Source organism: Hyperoodon ampullatus, assembly GCF_949752795.1.
Source record: "Hyperoodon ampullatus genome assembly, chromosome: 2".
In the NCBI taxonomy this organism is placed as follows: domain Eukaryota; kingdom Metazoa; phylum Chordata; class Mammalia; order Artiodactyla; family Ziphiidae; genus Hyperoodon; species Hyperoodon ampullatus.
In genome coordinates, this window is record NC_136915.1 from 13,214,752 (window position 1) to 13,233,029 (window position 18,278).

The 18,278-nt window shown below is 56.0% G+C and overlaps 2 protein-coding genes across 7 annotated transcripts; one reads left to right on the plus strand and one right to left on the minus strand.

Annotated features, from left to right (window-relative positions):
• Positions 1-1,291: 1,291 nt before the first annotated feature.
• Positions 1,292-3,131, plus strand: SRARP (steroid receptor associated and regulated protein; the record flags this gene model as incomplete). Its single annotated transcript, XM_079719979.1, has 2 exons — positions 1,292-1,385; positions 2,701-3,131. 2 exons carry the CDS (start codon positions 1,292-1,294, stop codon positions 3,129-3,131), a joined length of 525 nt encoding a protein of 174 aa, XP_079576105.1.
• Positions 3,132-11,728: 8,597 nt separating this feature from the next.
• On the minus strand, positions 11,729-13,837 carry HSPB7 (heat shock protein family B (small) member 7; the record flags this gene model as incomplete). 6 transcript variants are annotated; one of them, XM_079696683.1, is made up of 3 exons in its annotated part: positions 11,729-11,908; positions 13,057-13,173; positions 13,661-13,837. In XM_079696683.1, the coding sequence occupies 3 exons, from the start codon at positions 13,835-13,837 to the stop codon at positions 11,729-11,731; spliced, it is 474 nt and encodes a 157-aa protein (XP_079552809.1). The 6 variants fall into 6 exon arrangements, with proteins under 6 accessions (XP_079552809.1, XP_079552811.1, XP_079552812.1 ...); XM_079696685.1 differs by having other exon boundaries at positions 13,072-13,190; positions 13,660-13,837; XM_079696686.1 differs by having other exon boundaries at positions 11,729-11,866; positions 13,057-13,190; positions 13,660-13,837.
• Between the last annotated feature and the right edge of the window lie 4,441 nt (positions 13,838-18,278).

The following is an 18,278-nucleotide window of genomic DNA, read 5'->3' on the forward strand; positions in this document are numbered from 1 at the left end:
CCTGAGTTATATTCTTTTATAACAAACTAGTAATCTAGTAAGTAAAATGTTTCTCTGAGTTCTGTGATCTGCTCTAGCAAACTAATCGAATCTAAGGACTAATCTAATCCCCCTACAGTGGGACTCTCCCATCTGTAGGTCAGAAGCACAGGTGACAACCAGGACTTGTGATTGATGTCTGTGACAGGGGCAGTCTTGTAGGACTGAACTCTTAGCCTGTGAGATATGAAGCTATCTCCAGGTAGGTAATGTCAGAAATGAATTAATTGGTTGGTAATGTGGAACAAAACAAAACAAAACACATCAGAACTGGTGTCAGAATTGGAATACCCTTAATCACACCTGCAAAGACGCTTTTGCTGTGTAAGGTAACATTTTTCACAGGTTCTGGGGATTAAGGCATGGACATCTTTGGGGTACCATCTTCTACCATACATAGTTATTTATTTATAGTAGTACTACTGTTTCTGTTTAATGAAGCCATACCAAGTTTCCTCTTGCAGACAAAGAATGTCACCTGCCATAACAGTAAACAAAGGATGTTGCAGCCATCAAGCCACCAGCCAATGCAGCCACCCCAACGGTGCAACCTGAAGGGATTCAGGATGGAGAAAAACAGGATGCTGGCCCTAGGTAAGGTGGAGCCCTCATGATGGGTTTAGTGCCCTTGTAAAAGGGACCTCAGAGAGCTTTCTTGCACTTTCTGTGAGGTGAAGACACAGTGGAAAGACAGCCATCTATGAACCAGTAGGCAGGTCCTTACCAAACACTAAAATCTATAGGTGCCTTGATCTCAGACTTCCCAGCATCCGGAACCGTGAGAAACAAATGTCTGTGGTTTAACTCCCCTAGTCTATTACTGCTCGAACCGACTAAGACATGGACATATTGTCAGTAGTATTCCATATAGTTCTTAGGTAGGAAAGAAACAAAACTAAAAACAACTAAAAACTGGGAATGCAGCCAGAGAATGACTGAGGTTTGGGAAACTGAGGCCTGGATGAGAAGGTTCCAAGGCTTGTCTCAAGTGAGGAAGCAGGTGGAGTTGGAGGAAACAGCATCTGTTTGGTAGAAGGCCTACCTCCCAGTGACCCGACAGCAATCCTGTTGACATAACCCCGTTGATCAAAGCAATCCCGCAACTGCTCCAAACCAGTTCCTGTGGCTCGTGGTGGAATTCACTCAGCAGATCCGGAGCTGGTAAATATAAAAGTCTGGTCCTCGGGTGGGAGCTGCATCCTGGAAAAGGCTGCTGACAACGGCTCCCTCTGCCAGTGCTAAGCCAGGCGCTATGGAATCAGTAACAGTCCCAACAGAAGACCCCAGAGACCTGAGAGCCTGCCCTAAAGTCAGGGGCCTGGAGACAGCCCTGGAGACTAGCTCAGGTAAGAGGTGGCAGAGGGTGCCTCAGCCCTGCAGCTGAGGGGGGCTGGGCAGGCTGGTGGGGGGGCTGGCAGCAGAGGGCTGACACCCTCCCCTCCGGGGCCGCCAGGATTCTCAAGCCATGGGTGGGCTTCATTTACAGTTGAACCTTGAACAGCTTGGGGGTTAAAGGCGCTGACCCTCCACGCAGTAGAAAATCCGCCTATAACTACAATCAGCCCTTTGTATCTGAGGTTCCACATTCACAGATTCAGCCTACTACGGATTGTGTAGTAATTGGTACTTATTGAAAAAAATCTGCATATAAGTGGACCTGCAGTTCAAACCCATGTTGTTCAAGGATCCACTGTATTTCCTGTGTTCACTAACCTACCAGCCCAGAAGCTTCCTTCTGAAGCCTGTGTTGTAGTGAAGAGCACGTAGTTAAGAGGATAGATTTGTTTATTATTTGGGTAACTTGAAACGTTACTTTTCTAAGAGCACAGGCTTTTGATTCAGAGAGACCTGCTCTGGCACTTGCTTCATTGATAAATCGATTGATTGGTTCTTGGCTTCTCCCCGTTTGGTGGGGTGGACAGAGCAGGGATCCCCAGGGCAGAGGGGACTGACAGACAAGATTATGGGTGGGGAAGGAAGAAGAACAGCATGATGTTCCCTGAGGACCACCAACGTCTGTACAAGCGGAGCCTCAGTTTCCTCACCTGTAGAAGGTGGCCGGGGCTCTCCTCTTACTACGCACTACAGTGTGGTCCGTGGACCAGCAGCACTGGCATTCCCTGGGAGCTTGTTAGAAATGCAGACCCTCAGGCTCCACCCCAGACCCGCTCGCTGTACCAGAATCTGCATGTTAACAAGATGCTCAGGCAGCTCGTGGGCACAGTGTGGTTGAGAGGCTCTGATGCAGTGGCTTCCATGTTCCTGGAAGGCAGAGAGCTGATAGGGGGAAGCCAGGTTTAAACTCAGGTCTCCCCAGTGCTGAAATCCACGCTCTTAGGCCCCACTGTCTTCCCATCTTTGTGCGTCAACTAACACACAGTTCAATCCCTGTTAAGGGAACTCTACTCAGTATTCTGTAATAACCTATATGGGAAAAGAATCCGAAAAAGAATGTATGTATGTATATGTATAACTGAATCACTGTGCTGTACACCTGAAACTAACACAACATGATAAATCAACTACACTCCAATATAAAATAAAAATTAAATTAAAAAAAATCCCTGTTGAATGAATGAACAAGTGAATGAACACATGAATTAACGGAACCATATCCCTTTCAGTGCTAACACAAATCTTTGGTCTTTTCCTTCCTTCTAGGTGGAAAGCCGGCCCGCCATCAGAAGGCCATCCCCAAAGCTCACCTAACTTTCGTCATCGACTGTACTCGTGGGAAACAGATCTCCCTGGCAGCACTCCCAGGGCCACCCCGCATCCCTAGTCCCAACCTAGGACCTGTCATCCCTCCAATGAAGACTTACATCTTGTTATGTGGGGAAAACCGGCCCCCCCGTATAAATCAGGAGGCTCCCCTAGGTGGGGGAGGCCTTGCCCAGACCAGGGGCCCCCTGCCACCCTGCAGAGAGACTACGGCCCCAGATTCCTCTCCAACCAGCCCACCCTGCCTCCAGGGGGCTCCTGAAGCCAAGGGGGGCCCTGTGAAGACCGTGTCCTCGAGGTCTTCAGCTTGGGGGACGGTCATAGTCTCGCTCAAAGCCCTCTCCTCCTGTGTCTGTGCGCAGGCTGATTAACTGGATGAGCCTGGCCAAGGGAGGAAAGGGCTGGCAACCCAAGCTCCAGAGTTCAGCAGATGCATTTCCCAGGGGTTCACTCCCTCTTCCCCAGCCAAGCAGAAGTCTTTTGTGCCTGAGCCAGGAAAGGAGCGTTAGATCCCTAAAGGACATCTGAAACAGCCACGAGTATCCTACTTCTCCATCCTCTCCATCTTTGTTCGCCTTTCAGCGGAAGCAGGATAAGGCAACGCCACACAGAAAGAGACTAATTCACTAACACAGCAAGTTCTGAAGGAGCATCTCCCGCATGCCAGGCCCTGCAAAGTGCTAAAGAAGATGCTACAGCTTTCTTGGAGCTTGTACTCTTGGGGGTGGGGAAGAAAGGTTAAACAAGCTAATAAAGATGATTTTGAACAGTGTAATGAGTTCTGTGTAGAAACTGAAACAGGGTGCTGGGATGGAAAATGATGGGGCAAAGAGCTTTTCTGATACACTGATTGGGAAAGGCCTCTCTGAGTGGGTAACAAAGTATGATCTAAAAGATGAGAAGGAGCCAGCACTGCGAACCATCCTCCCTAGGGTCACCTGGTTGGCATCTCATCCCAGAGCAAGAGTCAGAACCTCCCAGCACAATGGGCAGGGACAGCACATTGCCTGCTGTCAGCTCACGTGCAAGTGTGTAGGTCACTAGGGATCACCCGGAGGGCACAGGACTCAGGATGGGAGAATCAAGGGCCCAGGTGGGATGGGAAGTAAGAGGAACTGGCTTCTCAAGAGGGGGCAGAAGTGCTCAGAAAGGGAATGGAGTATCATGTTTGAATGAATGAAAATAAGAGATATGATTTATTGAGCTGCGTACCAGGCTTATACTGCCCTCTAGGGATACAGAAAAGGGGGCTGGGGGCTTTGTCCCTACCCCACAGGGCAGTCCTGTCCTCAGCAGCAAGTGGGGGTTGCTGTGAGGGGAGGTGTAGGTCTAAGAGATGCACAGAGCTGTGTGAGATTCATCTGAGGAAGAGTGTCTCAAGGCTCTTGGATTAAAATTGCTGGATGTTCATTTATTCAATGACGGTTTTACTAGGTTCCTACAAACACTAGTGGCTAACATGTACTGACCATTTGGTCTGTGCCAGGGATGTGACATCCTCCAAGTGTCAGTACCGGGAAGCACTGTTTTGTACCCATTTCACAGATTAGAGAATCAAGGCACAGAGAGGTTGAGGAATGCACTCAAGGTCTCATAGACTGGTTCAGTTGGGATTCGAAAACAAGCCAGACTGGTGCTCAATTTCTTGCTCTTAACTGTAGAGCAGATGGCCTCTCGTCCTTGGCAGGGTCTCTTCTAAACAGAGGGGATCTAGAGAGAGCAGACCCTGTCCTCAACGAGCTCACAGCCTGGTGGGGAGGCAAGAAGAAGGTGACTATTGCAATAGCTTCCGGTAAGTGCAACAGTAAAGGCACAGAGAATGATGTTGGTGCTGGAGGAGGATGCCCAGTCCATTAGGGAGAGGAGATCAAGGAGGGCTTCCTGCAGGAAGTGGCATCTAAACTAAAATCTGACCAGTGAGTGAGTCATACAAAGGCAAGGGGGCCAGGGTGGGGAGTGTTCCAAGGAGAAGGACCAAAGTTATTCAGTCTGGCTGGAGTATTCATTCACTCACCAAGTATTTGTTGGGCACCCACTGTATGCTAATCTCTGGGCTAGACCCTGGGATGGAGCAGTGATAGACAGACAAGGCCCTGCCATGAAGGAGCTTATCCTCCAGCTGGGGGAGACAATGCATGTACACACTCAAAACAGAGAGGCCAGAGAAGTGACAGGGACCATATCATGTGAGGCCTTGCAAGCCACGATGAGGTCTTTGTTTTTTGTTTGTTTGTTGTTTTTTGGGCAGCGCTGCATGGCTTGGCTTGGCTTGTGGGATCTTAATTCCCCGAACAGGGACCGAACCTGGGTCCCCCGCAGTGAGAGCACGGAGTCCTAACCACTGGACCGCCAGGAATTCCCGAGGTCTTTTTTTTGTTTGTTTGTTTTGTTTTTGCGGTACGCGGGCCTCTCACTGTTGTGGCCTCTCCCTGTTGTGGCCTCTCCCGTTGGCGGAGCACAGGCTCCGGACGCGGAGGCTCAGCAGCCGTGGCTCACGGGCCCAGTCGCTCCACGGCATGTGGGATCTTCCCGGACCGGAGCACGAACCCGCGTCCCCTGCATCGGCAGGCGGACTCTCAACCACTGCGCCACCAGGGAAGCCCCCGAGGTCTTTTAATTTTATTCTGAGATGGGGATCATTGGAAATTGTGAGCAGAAAGCAACATTACCTACCTTTAAAAAAAATTCCTTAGCTCTTGTGCTGGGATAGGAAGGCAAGGGAGGAAGCTGAGGAGGCTGCACCTTAGTCCAGACAAAGGGGGTGATAGTCTGGATTAGGGAGGTGGTGAGAGGATAGTCTGGATCACATATACCCCCTCCTCTTTCCTCCCCCTGCTGAGAATCACTGGACTAGAAAAGCGCAAAGACGTCGCTGCAAAGGGAGTTTGAGACCCACAAGGAAAAGTGTGGGGCTGCAGGTCTAGCTTTGCGCCAGAAGGTGTCGCCCTATCATCAGAATGGAGGCACAACCCCCTGGTCTGGGTGGGGAGGGCGGGAACCTGCGCGCTGAGGGGCCGGCGCCATGGGGCCAGCCATCTGGTGGGGTCAAGTTTTCAGAAGCCAGACTTTCATTCTAACCAGAATCCCTCTCATTTAGAAAAATAACTACTGATATTTTTATATGCACCACATGCCACCTCAGTTCTTCTCACACTAGACCCATGAGGTGGGTATAATTTTTGTTGCCATTTTACAGGTGAAGAAACTGAGGCACAGAGAGATGAAATGATTTGCCCAAGGTCACCAACTAGAAAGAGGCAGAGCCCAAATCCCAATCCCAGGCGGTGTGACTATGTAGTCATAGCATCCTAACCCTGTACTGTGCTGTAGGTGCTCTGTTCATGTGTGTTGAATGAGTGAAGGAAGGAAGAATGAACGTTCTCCAAGGACCCAGCCTAGGGCCTGGCAGTGTGTAGGGAGTGTTTGGGGGTCGAACACGTGAGTGAGGCCCTCACTGAGCTGGGGGCACACAGGTGCAGGAGAGCAGCTCAGTCTCTTCACCACAGTCCTGTGAGGGGCTGTCCCATTTTACACATGTGGAAACTGAGGCTCGGGTAGGTTAAGCAACTGGCCCAAGGTCACACAGATAGGAAGTGGCAGAGCCAGGGCTGAAATGGAGGTAGTTCGCCCTCCGAGCTTTACCTACCCACAATAGTGCAGGAACTTACTGAAAAGCTGTTGAGAGAATGAATCAACAAAGAGATGAAAGACTTTACTGAACCAGTGAGTGGAATGTGTGCATCAGTGAATGTGTTTCCAGGTTGGCAGTTATGCCTAATCAGGACTGTGTCCCCTGTGCCCTAAAAGTGCCTGGTACATAATAGGTGGTCAAGAATTGTGTGGGAAGGAAAGAAGTAAGGAAGGGAGGGAGGGAGGGAGGAAGGAAGGAAGGAAGGAAGGAAGGAGGGGGAGGAAGGAAGGAAGGAAGGAAGGGAGGAGGGGGAGGAAGGAAGGAAGGAAGGAAGGAAGGAAGGAAGGGGGTGATGAAGGGGCAGATTTGCTGTCCTGCTCTCTCCTCTCTGGCTCCCTGGGGCCAGCAGCCTCGCTTTGTGCCCTTCAGGGAGGCACTTCAGAGGCCCCCCACCCAGTCTAGCAGCCCTCAGGCTCCCATGGGAAGTTGACCCTGGGTCCAGGCCCTGGAGGGCCTCAGAGCTCATGACTGGCCTGGCTGGCTGCCCAGGGTGAGCCCCAGGCCAGCTGTGCTGACTGTAAACAACACCTCCCCTGCCCAGAGGCTCCTGCTTCAGGCACCAACCTAGCAGACTCAAGTCACCATGCCCCTCAGGACCCTCTCTTGTTTGAGGGCAGAGCCAGAGGGTGGAAGCTTGGTTTTCCCTGTTCAGAAAACAAGCACAGAGATTTTCACAGGAGCTTAGCATTTATCGAGCTTATACTAAAACACCATCTGTCTCTGGTTGCTCACAGCAGCCCTGGGAGGGGGTTACCTGATCTTTGTTTATGATGAGAAATTAAGGCTTCCAGGTGCTTTTCTCCCCCCATCTCTACCCCCAGGGCCCAGATAGGTCTTCTGAGAGGACCCTGGGGAACCTACCTTTTAGCTCCGCCTCACCTGCTTTTCCTGGAAAGAAGACCCCCGGTACAGGGCAGCTCCTCTGCCCTACCAGCCCAAGTCTTGGTCTTTTTTTTTTCTTTTTTCTTTTTTTTTGGTTGCACCAGGTCTTAGTTGCAGCAGGCAGGCTCCTTAGCTGCGGCAGGAGGTCTTCCTTAGTTGCAGTAGGAGGGCTCCTTAGTTGTGGCTCACGGGCTACTTAGTTACATCACGAGAACTCTTAGTTGTGGCATGCATGTGGGATCCAGTTCCCTGACCAGGGATTGAAACTGGGCCCCCTGCAGTGGGAGCACAGAGTCTTAACCACTGTGCCGCCAGGGAGGTCCCCCAAGTCTTGGTCTTGATGGAGCCAGAGACAGTGTGGGTGAACAGAGGGTGTCAGGATCCAAATCTAAATGAAATAACAGGGCTCTAAATGAGCCCTTCTGGGCATTTTCAATGCATGGCATATGGGGGCTAGAGTCAACCACCATGTGCCAAGCCCCTTAAGTGAATTACAGAACAACCACCGCAGGTAGATCCTATTAAGCACCATTTTATGGTGCAACAGAGGCACAGAGAGTTTAAGTTACTTACTCAAGATCACAAAGCTCAGAAGCAGCAGAGTCAAGATTTGAAGCCAGGTGCTGTGACTCCAGAGTCCGCAATTGACCCTCCACCCTTTACTGAGGCTTCTTAGCTTTTTAAAAAATTCTACAAACACTTACTTAGCTCCTTTCCCATGCCAGGCTTGGGAGCAAGAGGGCAGAATAAGGCATCTTCTGACATGGCAGACCTGGGATCCAAGGCACACTGGGAAGAGGATGGGGGCAGGCGGGAGATGGAGGGGTACAATGTTGGAGGCGGGTCAGGGAAGGATGGCCTGGGGATGGGGGGGTTGGTCTGGTAGAGAAGCTCTGGCCTGAAGTTCTAGAGTCCTGGGTCTTCACCTCATCTCTGCCACTGACTTGCTGTGTGACCCTGGGCAAGATCCTACCCCTCCCTGGGCCTAGGTCTCACCATCAAACCATGAGGAGTTTGGAATGACTCCCAGAGGACACAGGGCTGGCCAACCAAGCCTCAGGGTCTGCCCTCACTCCCAGGCATGTGCTCCTTTCATCTGAATTTGAGCTTCTTTTAAAGACAAGTTTTGGACCTAGGGTTCTTTGGGCTCTGTCTGTGACTCTGAGCGGGTAGCTCTGGAAGGCTTTCTGGAGGAGGAGGCTTTTGGCCTGGGCTAGGACTTTGAAAGTGATGGAACCTCCTAAGTCCTCCACACCCCTCTGGCACCACCTGACCTGGACCTTCTTGCAGGTCTCTAGCCCTAGAAGGCTGCATCTTTTCAACCACCTCGGCCTCCTGCCCACCCCCACTCCAAAAGCTCGAAGATGTAGGAGTTCCCCTTCCCTGTACAGGAAGGGACCAGGGGAGCTGCCTCGGCCCTTCGGTGGTGGGGGACTGATCTGGGGTGACCCAGCAGAGGACCTTCTAGAGTCACAGACAATGATTCAAATTCCAGCCATACCACTTCCAAGCTGGGTGACCTTGGGCCAGTTGCTTGACTCTCTGAACCTCCTATCCTCCTTGGTACCTACCTTGCGTTTGCGATTGTTGTGGGGATGAGCACGTGTTTGGCACACACTAGGTGCTCAGTGGATGGGGCTGCTACAATTCTTCTTCACGGGGCGGGGGCGGGGCCCAGGGCCCGCAGCCAGGCCTATATTTAGCCTAGAAAGTGTGGGGGGCCAGTGGAGACAAAGCGTGGCGGCCAGCCCAGGCGCCAGGGGGCGGAGCCAGCGAAGGAAAGCCTGCAGTCCCCACGTCCCCGCCCTCCTCTTCCGCAGGGTCACCTTGGCAGGAGGGCACCTTCACTCTAGATGTGCCCAGTCCCCAGCGGCCGCTCTGTCCGCGGCGCAGCCCTCATCCTCTAAAACCGGGATCTGGGGAGGGGCTGCTGGGGCCTGCGGGGTGGGGAGTATTCGGCCCCACTGGTGACTTAAGGAAATGCCCCCTTTCCCAGCCCAGCCTCCTGCCAGCCCGGCCCAGGGAGGGACGCCGCTGGGGTCGGGACGCCAAGGTGAGCCTGACCCCAAGTGGGGGTCGAGGGAGGGGGAAAGCTGGTCCGGCTCCTCCCCCCAACTCCTCGCCGATGAGTGTCGGGCTGCAAATAGCCCAGTGGAATCAGTGAGTCACAGAGGCTGGAAATACCGCGCCCCCGCTTCCCTCCCCTCCTCCTGTCTGCACCGAGCTGCGAGCTGCGTGGAGGAGCTCCGCGGAGGAACCCCGATTTCAGTAGCGCCTGGGGGTGTGTGTGTGAGTCCTTCCAAAGGGTACACAGACTCCCTGAACCAGTCAGCTTCCCCGCCAGGTTTCAGCCGGGCTATGCCCCGGGGCTGTGTGACCCGAGGCTAGTCACTCGGCCTCTCTGGTCCTCAGAACCCATCTGGTACGAGATAAGCTTCAAGAGCAACCCAGTGCAGCTGGCCCAACTCTGGTGTCCCTGTGCCTGGGACAGTGCCTGGCAGGTAGTAGCAGGGGCTGGCAGTTGGAAGAGAGGGCGATGCAAGGTTTTTCAGAGAAATAATTCCCGGATTATTGCCCTGGTGGGCCTGGGAGCCGAAGGAGGAGGCGAAGGACACCCACATTTCTGTGAGGTCTTGAACTTTGCTTGAGCTACCACCCCTGCCCCCAAATCTCAAGGAAGGTATGTCTGTTCATCCCCAGCCTTCGCACGCTGCTGCCTCCAGCCCCATCCCAAGTTTGAGAACTTCAGACGGGTGATCTCCAGAAGTCCATGATTCTGTTGTTTATTGTGTGTGCAGGGTACAATGCCAGAACCCTCCTCTGCCCACCCCCAGTCATTTCCTAAGGGTCCCAGAATGGCAGGGGTGAGAGGGCACCTTACAGCACACTGACCAAAGAGGTGCAGAGGGCCGAGGCTGGCCTTGCCACTTGCTCCAGGGGCCCCGACTAACTGGGAACCACCCTTACCCATCACCCCTTTTTCTGTATGTGGGAGACTGAGCCAGGGTCACGGGGGGGCAGTTGGGGCTCCCCAGAATGAAGGCAGACGGGAGGTCCTTGCCCTGGACTGGGGACTAGGAGGGAACTGGGGTGGGGACTCTTCCTGTGATTAGGACATTTTCTAGCAGGAAACTGTGGGCGCAGGGTGCACAGGCTGAGAGGCAGAATGAGGGGAACTACCCCCCATGGCCCGGAGGGCTGGGAGGGCGGTTTGAGAGCAGCTTCTGACATCGTGGGTTCAAATCCAACCATCAGTGGTTAAGCTGGGCGCTCAGCTGTTCAGACTCTGTCCCCATTGAGAAGAATGGAGATGGTAAATCTGATTTTAGAACGTTCCGAATTTGGCTTTAACCCGTGGTAATGTTTAGTATTTGAAGGACAAAGATAAGTGTGCACGTGTGTACGTGCATGTGTGTACGCCTCTTTGTGTGTGTGTGTGTTTGTGTGTGGTATACACACACCAAGCCTATAGCTTCACAGATTATAGAGGACAGGATGGGGGAGGTGAATGGCCACAAGGGAAGGTTGGCAGGAAGCTGGGGTCCTACCTTGAGGACCCAAAGCCCCATCCATGCTTCCTCTGTTGGGTAACATGTCGGCAGTGGAGGCAGCCCCAGGAGCCCAGGTCTCTGGGTGGGAGGGAGAAGGATCAGCCCCACCCCTTGGCCCAGGCTTACCTGGGGGCATGAGCAGGTAACAGACGGTTCACACAGTTTATCACGAACCAGCTGTATTGGAAAAACCCCATCCATATACAGACACAATGTGGCCCTGCGCTGGCACAGCTGGCTGGCTGGGGCACCTTGTGGGCAGACAGCCTGGCAGCTGGTTCGGGGCTTGGAGAACAGCAGAGGGGAAGCGGACCATCGTGGCTGTCTCTGGCCTCCCTGTGCCCGGGCAGTTCGCTTTAGCTGGGCACCTCTGCCTGTGATCTCCCTCTGCTTCTCCTGCTCCCCTTGGCCAAGGGGGTCCCAGGTCCCCAGGTCCCCAGTCCCCCTGCCCCTGCCCTGCAGAGACTCCATAGATCAGAATTTGTCTGTCTGTCCTGCAGATTATTTGCCCAGAGTTCCTGCCTGTCCCAATCCCCCTTCCCCAAACTGGGTTCTTCAGGATCTCCTGTTCCCCATCCCAATCCCTTTATTCTGGATTAAGTGAACGAGGCCACATCTGGAATCTGGGGGCCACGGGTGAAGTGAGGGGGTCCCTGGCCTGCCCTGGGTAGAGCAGAAGGCCACATTTGGAGGGGACGACCCACCTGGGGTCTGGGGTGGAGGTGTCAGGGCCTGAACCTGGGCTGAGATGTCCCGGAAGCTGTCATGAGGGGGTCAGGAGAGCCACTCTGGCCGGCCAGTGGGGGAGAAGATGGGGGAGTTGGGGGAAGGGAGGGGGAGGCCGTCAGATTTTTATCTCGGTCCGGAAGATCTGCTGGACGTGCTCCGTGTGTGGCTGGCGCCGAGCCCGGATGATGAGGCTGCCGTCCTCTCTCAGGGCCGAGGTCACCGATGTGGGGTCCACGTCCTCCGGCAGTTGGCACTTGTGAGCAAAGGTGTTCATGACTGTGCCGTCAGCTGCCAGCTGGGGAAGGGGTGATGGGTCAGGGCAGGCTGCCCCGCACCCTTGTCCTGCTCACGTCAAGCCACAGCCCCTGCTCCCCAGTCTAACCCCAGCTGGGCCCCCCTGGGCCGAGGGGTTCTGCTCTCAGGTGCAGAGGCCCGGCCTAGCGGCTGGCCAGGGCTGAGCAGGGACAGGCGCTCCAGCGGTCCCAGGGGAGAGGCAAGGGCTTGGTGGGGGAGCTCAGATGGGGAGGAGACTCAGTGGCAGAATCTGGGGCTCCTGAGCAGCAAGGAGGTGGAACAGAGCAGAGCTGAGCCCTCTTGGATTCCCGGATACACGGTGTCCACCGTCAGGGCTCGGCCGGCGGCCCCTCCTGCGTGACTCAGCCAGCACATAGTGTCCAGAGGAGCCTGGAGCGGCTGAGTCACTGGTGAGGGTGGCAGGGCTGGCACGTGCTGCTCACCGGTCCTGGTGCCCACAGTTCTTGGCTTCCCTGAGAGGCGCCCCTCAGGCATCCAGCCTCCTGTGCTCAGGGGAGAAAGCCAGGCCAAGGGGGATCCAGAGGCAGCCTTGGGCCGACCCTCTTCCCTAAGGAGCAGCAGTGGCTCTGGCCCGCTGGGGGCAGCATCCCTGTTCAGCCAGGGCCACACCCTCCTCCGGGGTGCAGGCCTCCTGGAAGCTGGGACTCAGAGACCCTAGTGACCAAGTGACCCTGAGACCTGTGGGTGGAGGGAGTGTGGGGTTTGGGGTGTGTGTGACCCTGAACTGCAGGGCCTCTGCGCAACCTTGGGCCTAATTCAGGGGTCCAGAGGTGAGGGACCAGTGAGCCCCCCACCTCTCCAGATGCCCACAGGAAGGGCTATCCTGCCTCAGCCACGATCTCCCTCCTCTCATCTCCCTTCTCACATCCCCGCAGCATCCCTCCCCCTCCCCCATCCCCTGTGGTTTCCTCAGCTGCCCCGGACTCCGGAAAAAAGCATCTGGGAGCCTGGGGCAGAGAGAGGCAGTCACGGGGGTCCCGTGGCCCACCTGCTACAGGAGCGAGGCCTCTAGTTTGTCCTGGGGGTTGGGGGGTACTGGGCAGGGTGCGGGGTCCCGGGATGAGTGGGGACACGGGGCAGAGGGTACAGGTGTGGGGCCCAGGGTCTGTGGGCAGGGAGCGGGCTCACCTTCTCAGCTCGCACCTCGATGTTGTTGTTGGAGGTGGTGACAATGATGTCTTCAGGTGAGAAGTCGCTCACGTCCACGGCAAACTCATAGGCATCTCCCAGGGTCTTGATGTTGCCCTGCCCGCCGGGACGGGCTGTGGGGAGGGCTGCCGTGAGCAGAGCAGAGGGTGGGCTGGCCCTCAGAACCCAGGTCTCCGGCTCCCTCTCCGGAGGGAAGGGGCTGGCCCCGGGCCTGAGCTCCCCCCCAGCCGTAGCTGCCACCCTCCCTGCCTGCCACCTGCCCTCTGGCAGCACACCTTTTCCGCCCGGGGGATGGGGCCTTACCCAGCACAGGTGGGGTGGGTGTGTGTATATGTCTGTAGTGACCCACCCAGGCCTGGAGTAGGGGTGCGTGTAGCTGAGCCCCAGGCCAGAGCTGTTTCTTGAAGCCCTGCCTGTTCTCAGGCCACATCTGTCTCTGTGGCCGCATCTGTCCCGGGGTCACACGCGGCTGCAGCTGTACGGCACCTGTTCCCGGCAGCTTGGCAGCTGCAGCCACATCAGGTGGTGCCCTGGAGCAGGTGTCCCCTCCCTGGGCGCCTCCCCTCCCCACGGAGGACTTGCCTGGGAAGGCCAGGGGCTCCGAGTGGGGCCGCATGAAGCTGCCGAAATCCTCGGAGAACATGCTCAAAGCCTTCTCCATGGGCGGCTCCTGCGCGGGAAGGGTGTGGGAGGCCGAGGAGGAGGAGGAAGAATGGAAGCTTCTCTCCGCTCTGAAGGTGGAGGAGGTCCTGTGGCTCATCCACGGGCGGGCGGCCGGGCCCTGGCCGGTGGGCAGGGTGGACAGGAGGGCGCGTGGGCAGGAGGCTCGGAGGGAGCGTGCCGGGCCCCGACTGCCGCCGCTTTATAAGGCCCGACCGTCCCTGGGCGCGGGGCCAGCCCCTTGTCTACCAGCTAAATTTAGTCCTCTCGGTGGCCCAGAGGGGCTGGAAATCTTCTCCAGTGAGACGGCACTGCTGACAGTCCAACACAGGCAGGCCCATGAGGCTGAGCTCACTGCCCGGCATTCCAGACCGATAACTCCAGCACCGGAGACTCCCATGGCAACGAGGTGGAGACTCATGCTGTCCCCTCGCCACTCAGACCCCTGGGCCCGCCTCAGGACCTTGTGTGCGTTCGGTGTTTCTGTGTCTCCCCCACCAGATTGCAAGCTCCTGGAGGACAGGGTTTTCTCTCTCTCCGTCCCCTGTCCCCCAAAGTTCCAGCCCTGGCGGAGAGGGATCTAGGTGTGGGTGATCAGGGCAGAAAGGCCCAAGCCCCTGGCTCTGGGGAGAGTGGGAGATGCAAGGTCAGGAGGTCAAGGGTGCATGGAGGACCCCCACCTGCTGGACCCCTGTGTGAGGCGAGGGGTTCCCTCCCTCAGGGCAGATAATCACAGCCATCTCTCAGGAAGAACTGAGACAGCCCCGGGGGGGGCGGGTATAGACTGTGCAGCTGTTCCCCTGCCAGCTCCCATGGGGACCCAGATCTCATGCTTACCTCCCTACCCCCCACCCACACCTCCCAACTTGGGAACATTTCGGGACCCAAGAGGAGAAAGCTGAGGCCAGGCTGGGGCTTGGGCCTGGACTCAGGGGAGAAGATCAGATAATTTAGGAATGGTCCTTAACAATATAAAAGGTTATGTTCCCAGGAAATGTCTGCTTGGCCTCCAGCTCAGAGGAGATGCCGGGGGTGGCAGCGGGCAGGGTGTCTGTCAGAGGTACAGGAGAGCTCCGCAAGACAATCCTTCTAGCTCTGACTTCTCAGGTGCCTGCTGGGCACCGGCTCCTGGCTGTGAGCTCTCCAGCATGGCCTCATTTGATCCCCGCACGGCTCAGGAAGGAGATGGTAATCCCATTTTATAGATAGAGAAACAGAGCCTCACAGAGACCCTGGGGCTTGCACATGAGCAAGTGGCAGAGCTGGGATTTGACCCCTGTCTTATCTGATCCAAACCCTCCAGGAGGCCGGGGTGACCTGAACATTCGTGTATGGAGACAGTCTGGTCCTGAACACCCCTGAGAAGCCCCTCGGCCCGTGCACAGATCATGCGGGACCAGGGGGTGAAGCAGGGAAGGCCCTTCTGGGAGGCGGGGGGGGTCCTCTGCTGCCCAGGTTGCAGTGTGGGGCCTCTGGTCCCCCCTCCAAATCCTGCCCTTCCTTCCCAGATCAGCTCCGGTTCCTCCTCCTCCGTGGAGCCCTCCCTGATTGCTGCCGCCCACACAGGGGGGCCTGCCCAGATGCCCTCTGTACCAACTGGCTTTGCCCACCCCAGCACCTGAGTGTGACGTGGTCTTCCTGGGTCCTCTCTCCCCTATCAGACTGGCAGTTCCCTGGGTTAGGGATTCGCCTGTCTCCCCGCTAGACTGGGGGCTCCTGAAGGTCGGGACAGTTTCTCTTTTCTCTGGCTCCCACAACACTTTCTCCCTGGGGCGGTTGGCGGGGTGGGGGGTGTCCGTCAACACGGGTAACCGCTGATGCCGGTAGTCCATGAAGTGGGGTCAGGGTGGTGGCTGGAGCCAAAGGGGTCTGTCTGTCTAGTGGAGATTCCTGCCTGGCTTGTGTCACCCATCCTGGCCGACGGGGTTCCAGTAGGGCTGCCAGGAAGTCACCAGCACTGAGGTGAGGTGGAAAGAGGGTGGGGTGGGGGTGGGGGACCCAGAAGCCTGCCTCCCGCCAGGGAAACAGGAGCCAGTGGCTAAATGCAGATACAAGGTCATGGCGCTGAGGGCCTGAGTCACTGCTCCTGGACGTCAGATCTCATTACCCACCCCCGCCCACCATTCCTCCCCCTGCTTCCCCCCATCCCTGAGGCATCACCCGCACATGCACTGGATCCACTGACTTCAATGGCCAGGAGGGACCCTGAAAGGTCATCAAGGCCGTTCCCCTGTCTCTGTGCATGTCTCTCCTTTCAGATCCCAGGGGCAGAAGGAGCTTCAGAGACGATCCAATGCCTTGAATCCCATACCTGCCAGGGCACCCCAATCACATGGAGGGACTTTCAACAAACACAGACTCTTCTCATGTACCCCAAGATTCTGATCTGGGCTCTTGGGAAGGGACCAGGAATCGGCTCCCATCAGGTCCCCACTCAGCCGGCCCACAGGCCAGTGTCCGGAAACCACTCATCACTCAGCAGGTATCTACTGAACACAGGCTATGTGCCGGGCACCGTTGAGGCTCTGGGGGACTCGTGATGAACGAGGCAGAGATAGAGCCCTGCCGCCATGGCTCTCAGGCTCCCCTCATTGGACAGAAGAGGAAACTGAGTCTCTGAGCGGTGAAGGACCCATTAGGGATGGGAGAGCTGCTCTGGCATCAAGCTCTCACCCTTCACTGCTTGATGCAGGAGAGGGAGAAGTTGGGGGCTGGCATCAGGGGCAAATGGCTTTGGGAGGGACTAGCCACCACACCATGTCCCTTTGCTTCCCTCTTCCCAGTTTCCTGATGCTCACAGGGCTGGAGGTGAGGGTGTGGATGTGCGGTGCTGGCTGGCTGGCCAATGCCGGCTGTGAGTTGGAGCCAGCAGCTGCCCGAGACCAGAGATGGGTTTGGGATGTCAACAGGGCGGCCAGTTATCCTGTTACTGTACACAGGTTGGGGCAGCGGAGGCAACGGTGGGCCCAGATCCGTGCAGAGCAGCAGCCTCCACCCCCCAACCCCCCCACCCCCCACCCCCAACACACATGTGCTCCTATTTGGGATTAACTTGGCTGACATCTAGGGGCAGAGGGTGGCTCAGGACCTCAGGATTTTAACAGGTCATTGAAGGTCCATCGTGATTTTCAGAAAGGGGGCTTTGTCTGGAAGAGCAGGGGGAGTTGTCCCAGATCTCTTGCCCAAATCTTCTAAAATTGGTATCAGGCACAAATCCTCTGCTTTGTGCCCAAAGCCTTGCCCTGAAGGCTGAAGCCACAGGAGCTGGAGGAGCTCTGGGAAGAGGGAGAGCCACAGAATCGAAGTCTGGGTTCAGCCTCTGCTTTGTGACCTTAGATGAGTGACTGCACCTCTCTGATCCTCCATTTATTATCTGCAAAATGGTGATGCTGTCCCTGACCCACAAGGGTGCTGGGAGGATGCACTGGGTTCCAGACCAATGTGCATGTTGCTACATTCCACTGGGGTGGGACAGGGTCTGTGGCATTTACGTAGAAGCCCCAAGCAGAGCCACTGCCCCTTGGGTGCTGTGGTTTGAGGCAGTTTTCTCAGACTGGAGGGTTTGGACGTGAGGATCTAGCCCAAGTTCCTCCCCTCCGCCCAATTCCCTTCCCCCGCTCCAGCTTGTCGGCCCCCTCCCCAGCTCTGAGCAAGGCAGGTCTTCAAGGCAGGACCTCGGAGAGGTGTGAAGCCTTTGGAGTCAGGCAAACCTGGATGGAACTTTTTTTTTTTTTTTTTGCGATACGTGGGCCTCTCACTGTTGTGGCCTCTCCCGTTGCGGAGCACAGGCTCCGGACGCGCAGGCTCAGCGGCCACGGCTCACGGGCCCAGCCGCTCCGCGGCATGTGGGATCCTCCCAGACCGGGGCATGAACCCGTGTCCCCTGCATCGGCAGGCGGACTCTCAACCACTGCGCCACCAGGGAAGCCCAGTGGATGGAACTTTTGACTTTGTCCCTCAGCCTCTGTGACCCTGGGCAAGCAAGCAGCCTCAATTCTCCGAAACTCCGTTTCTTTATTTAAATATTTTTTTATTTTTTACTTATTAATTTATTTTGGCTGGGCCGTGTCTTAGTTGTGGCACTCAGAATCTTTGTTGTGGCACGCAGGATCTTTAGTTGCAACATGCAGACTTCTTAGTTGTGGCATGCGTGCGGGATCTAGTTCCGTGACCAGGGATCGAACCCTGGCCCCCTGCACTGGGAGCGTGGAGTCTTACCCACTGGACCACCAGAGAAGTTCTGAAACTCCGTTTCTTTAAAATGGCCTAATACTGCCCACCTCGCTGGGTTTCTCTGAGCACTCACTGATTTGGAGGAGGGTTGAGCACAGTGCCTGGCATATAGCAAAGATGCAGTAATAATAGCACCCCTTCCCTATGGGTCCTTCTCCTCTTCCTTCTCTGCTCTTTCAAGCCCCTCCCATGCCCAGCTCTGAGAACCCAGAGCCCTGACCTTCAGCCCCTGCAGATGACCCCTCACCATCCTGCTGTGTCATGAGCTTCCCCCTCCCAGGCCCTGCATACCCCACCCGGTAGCTGGG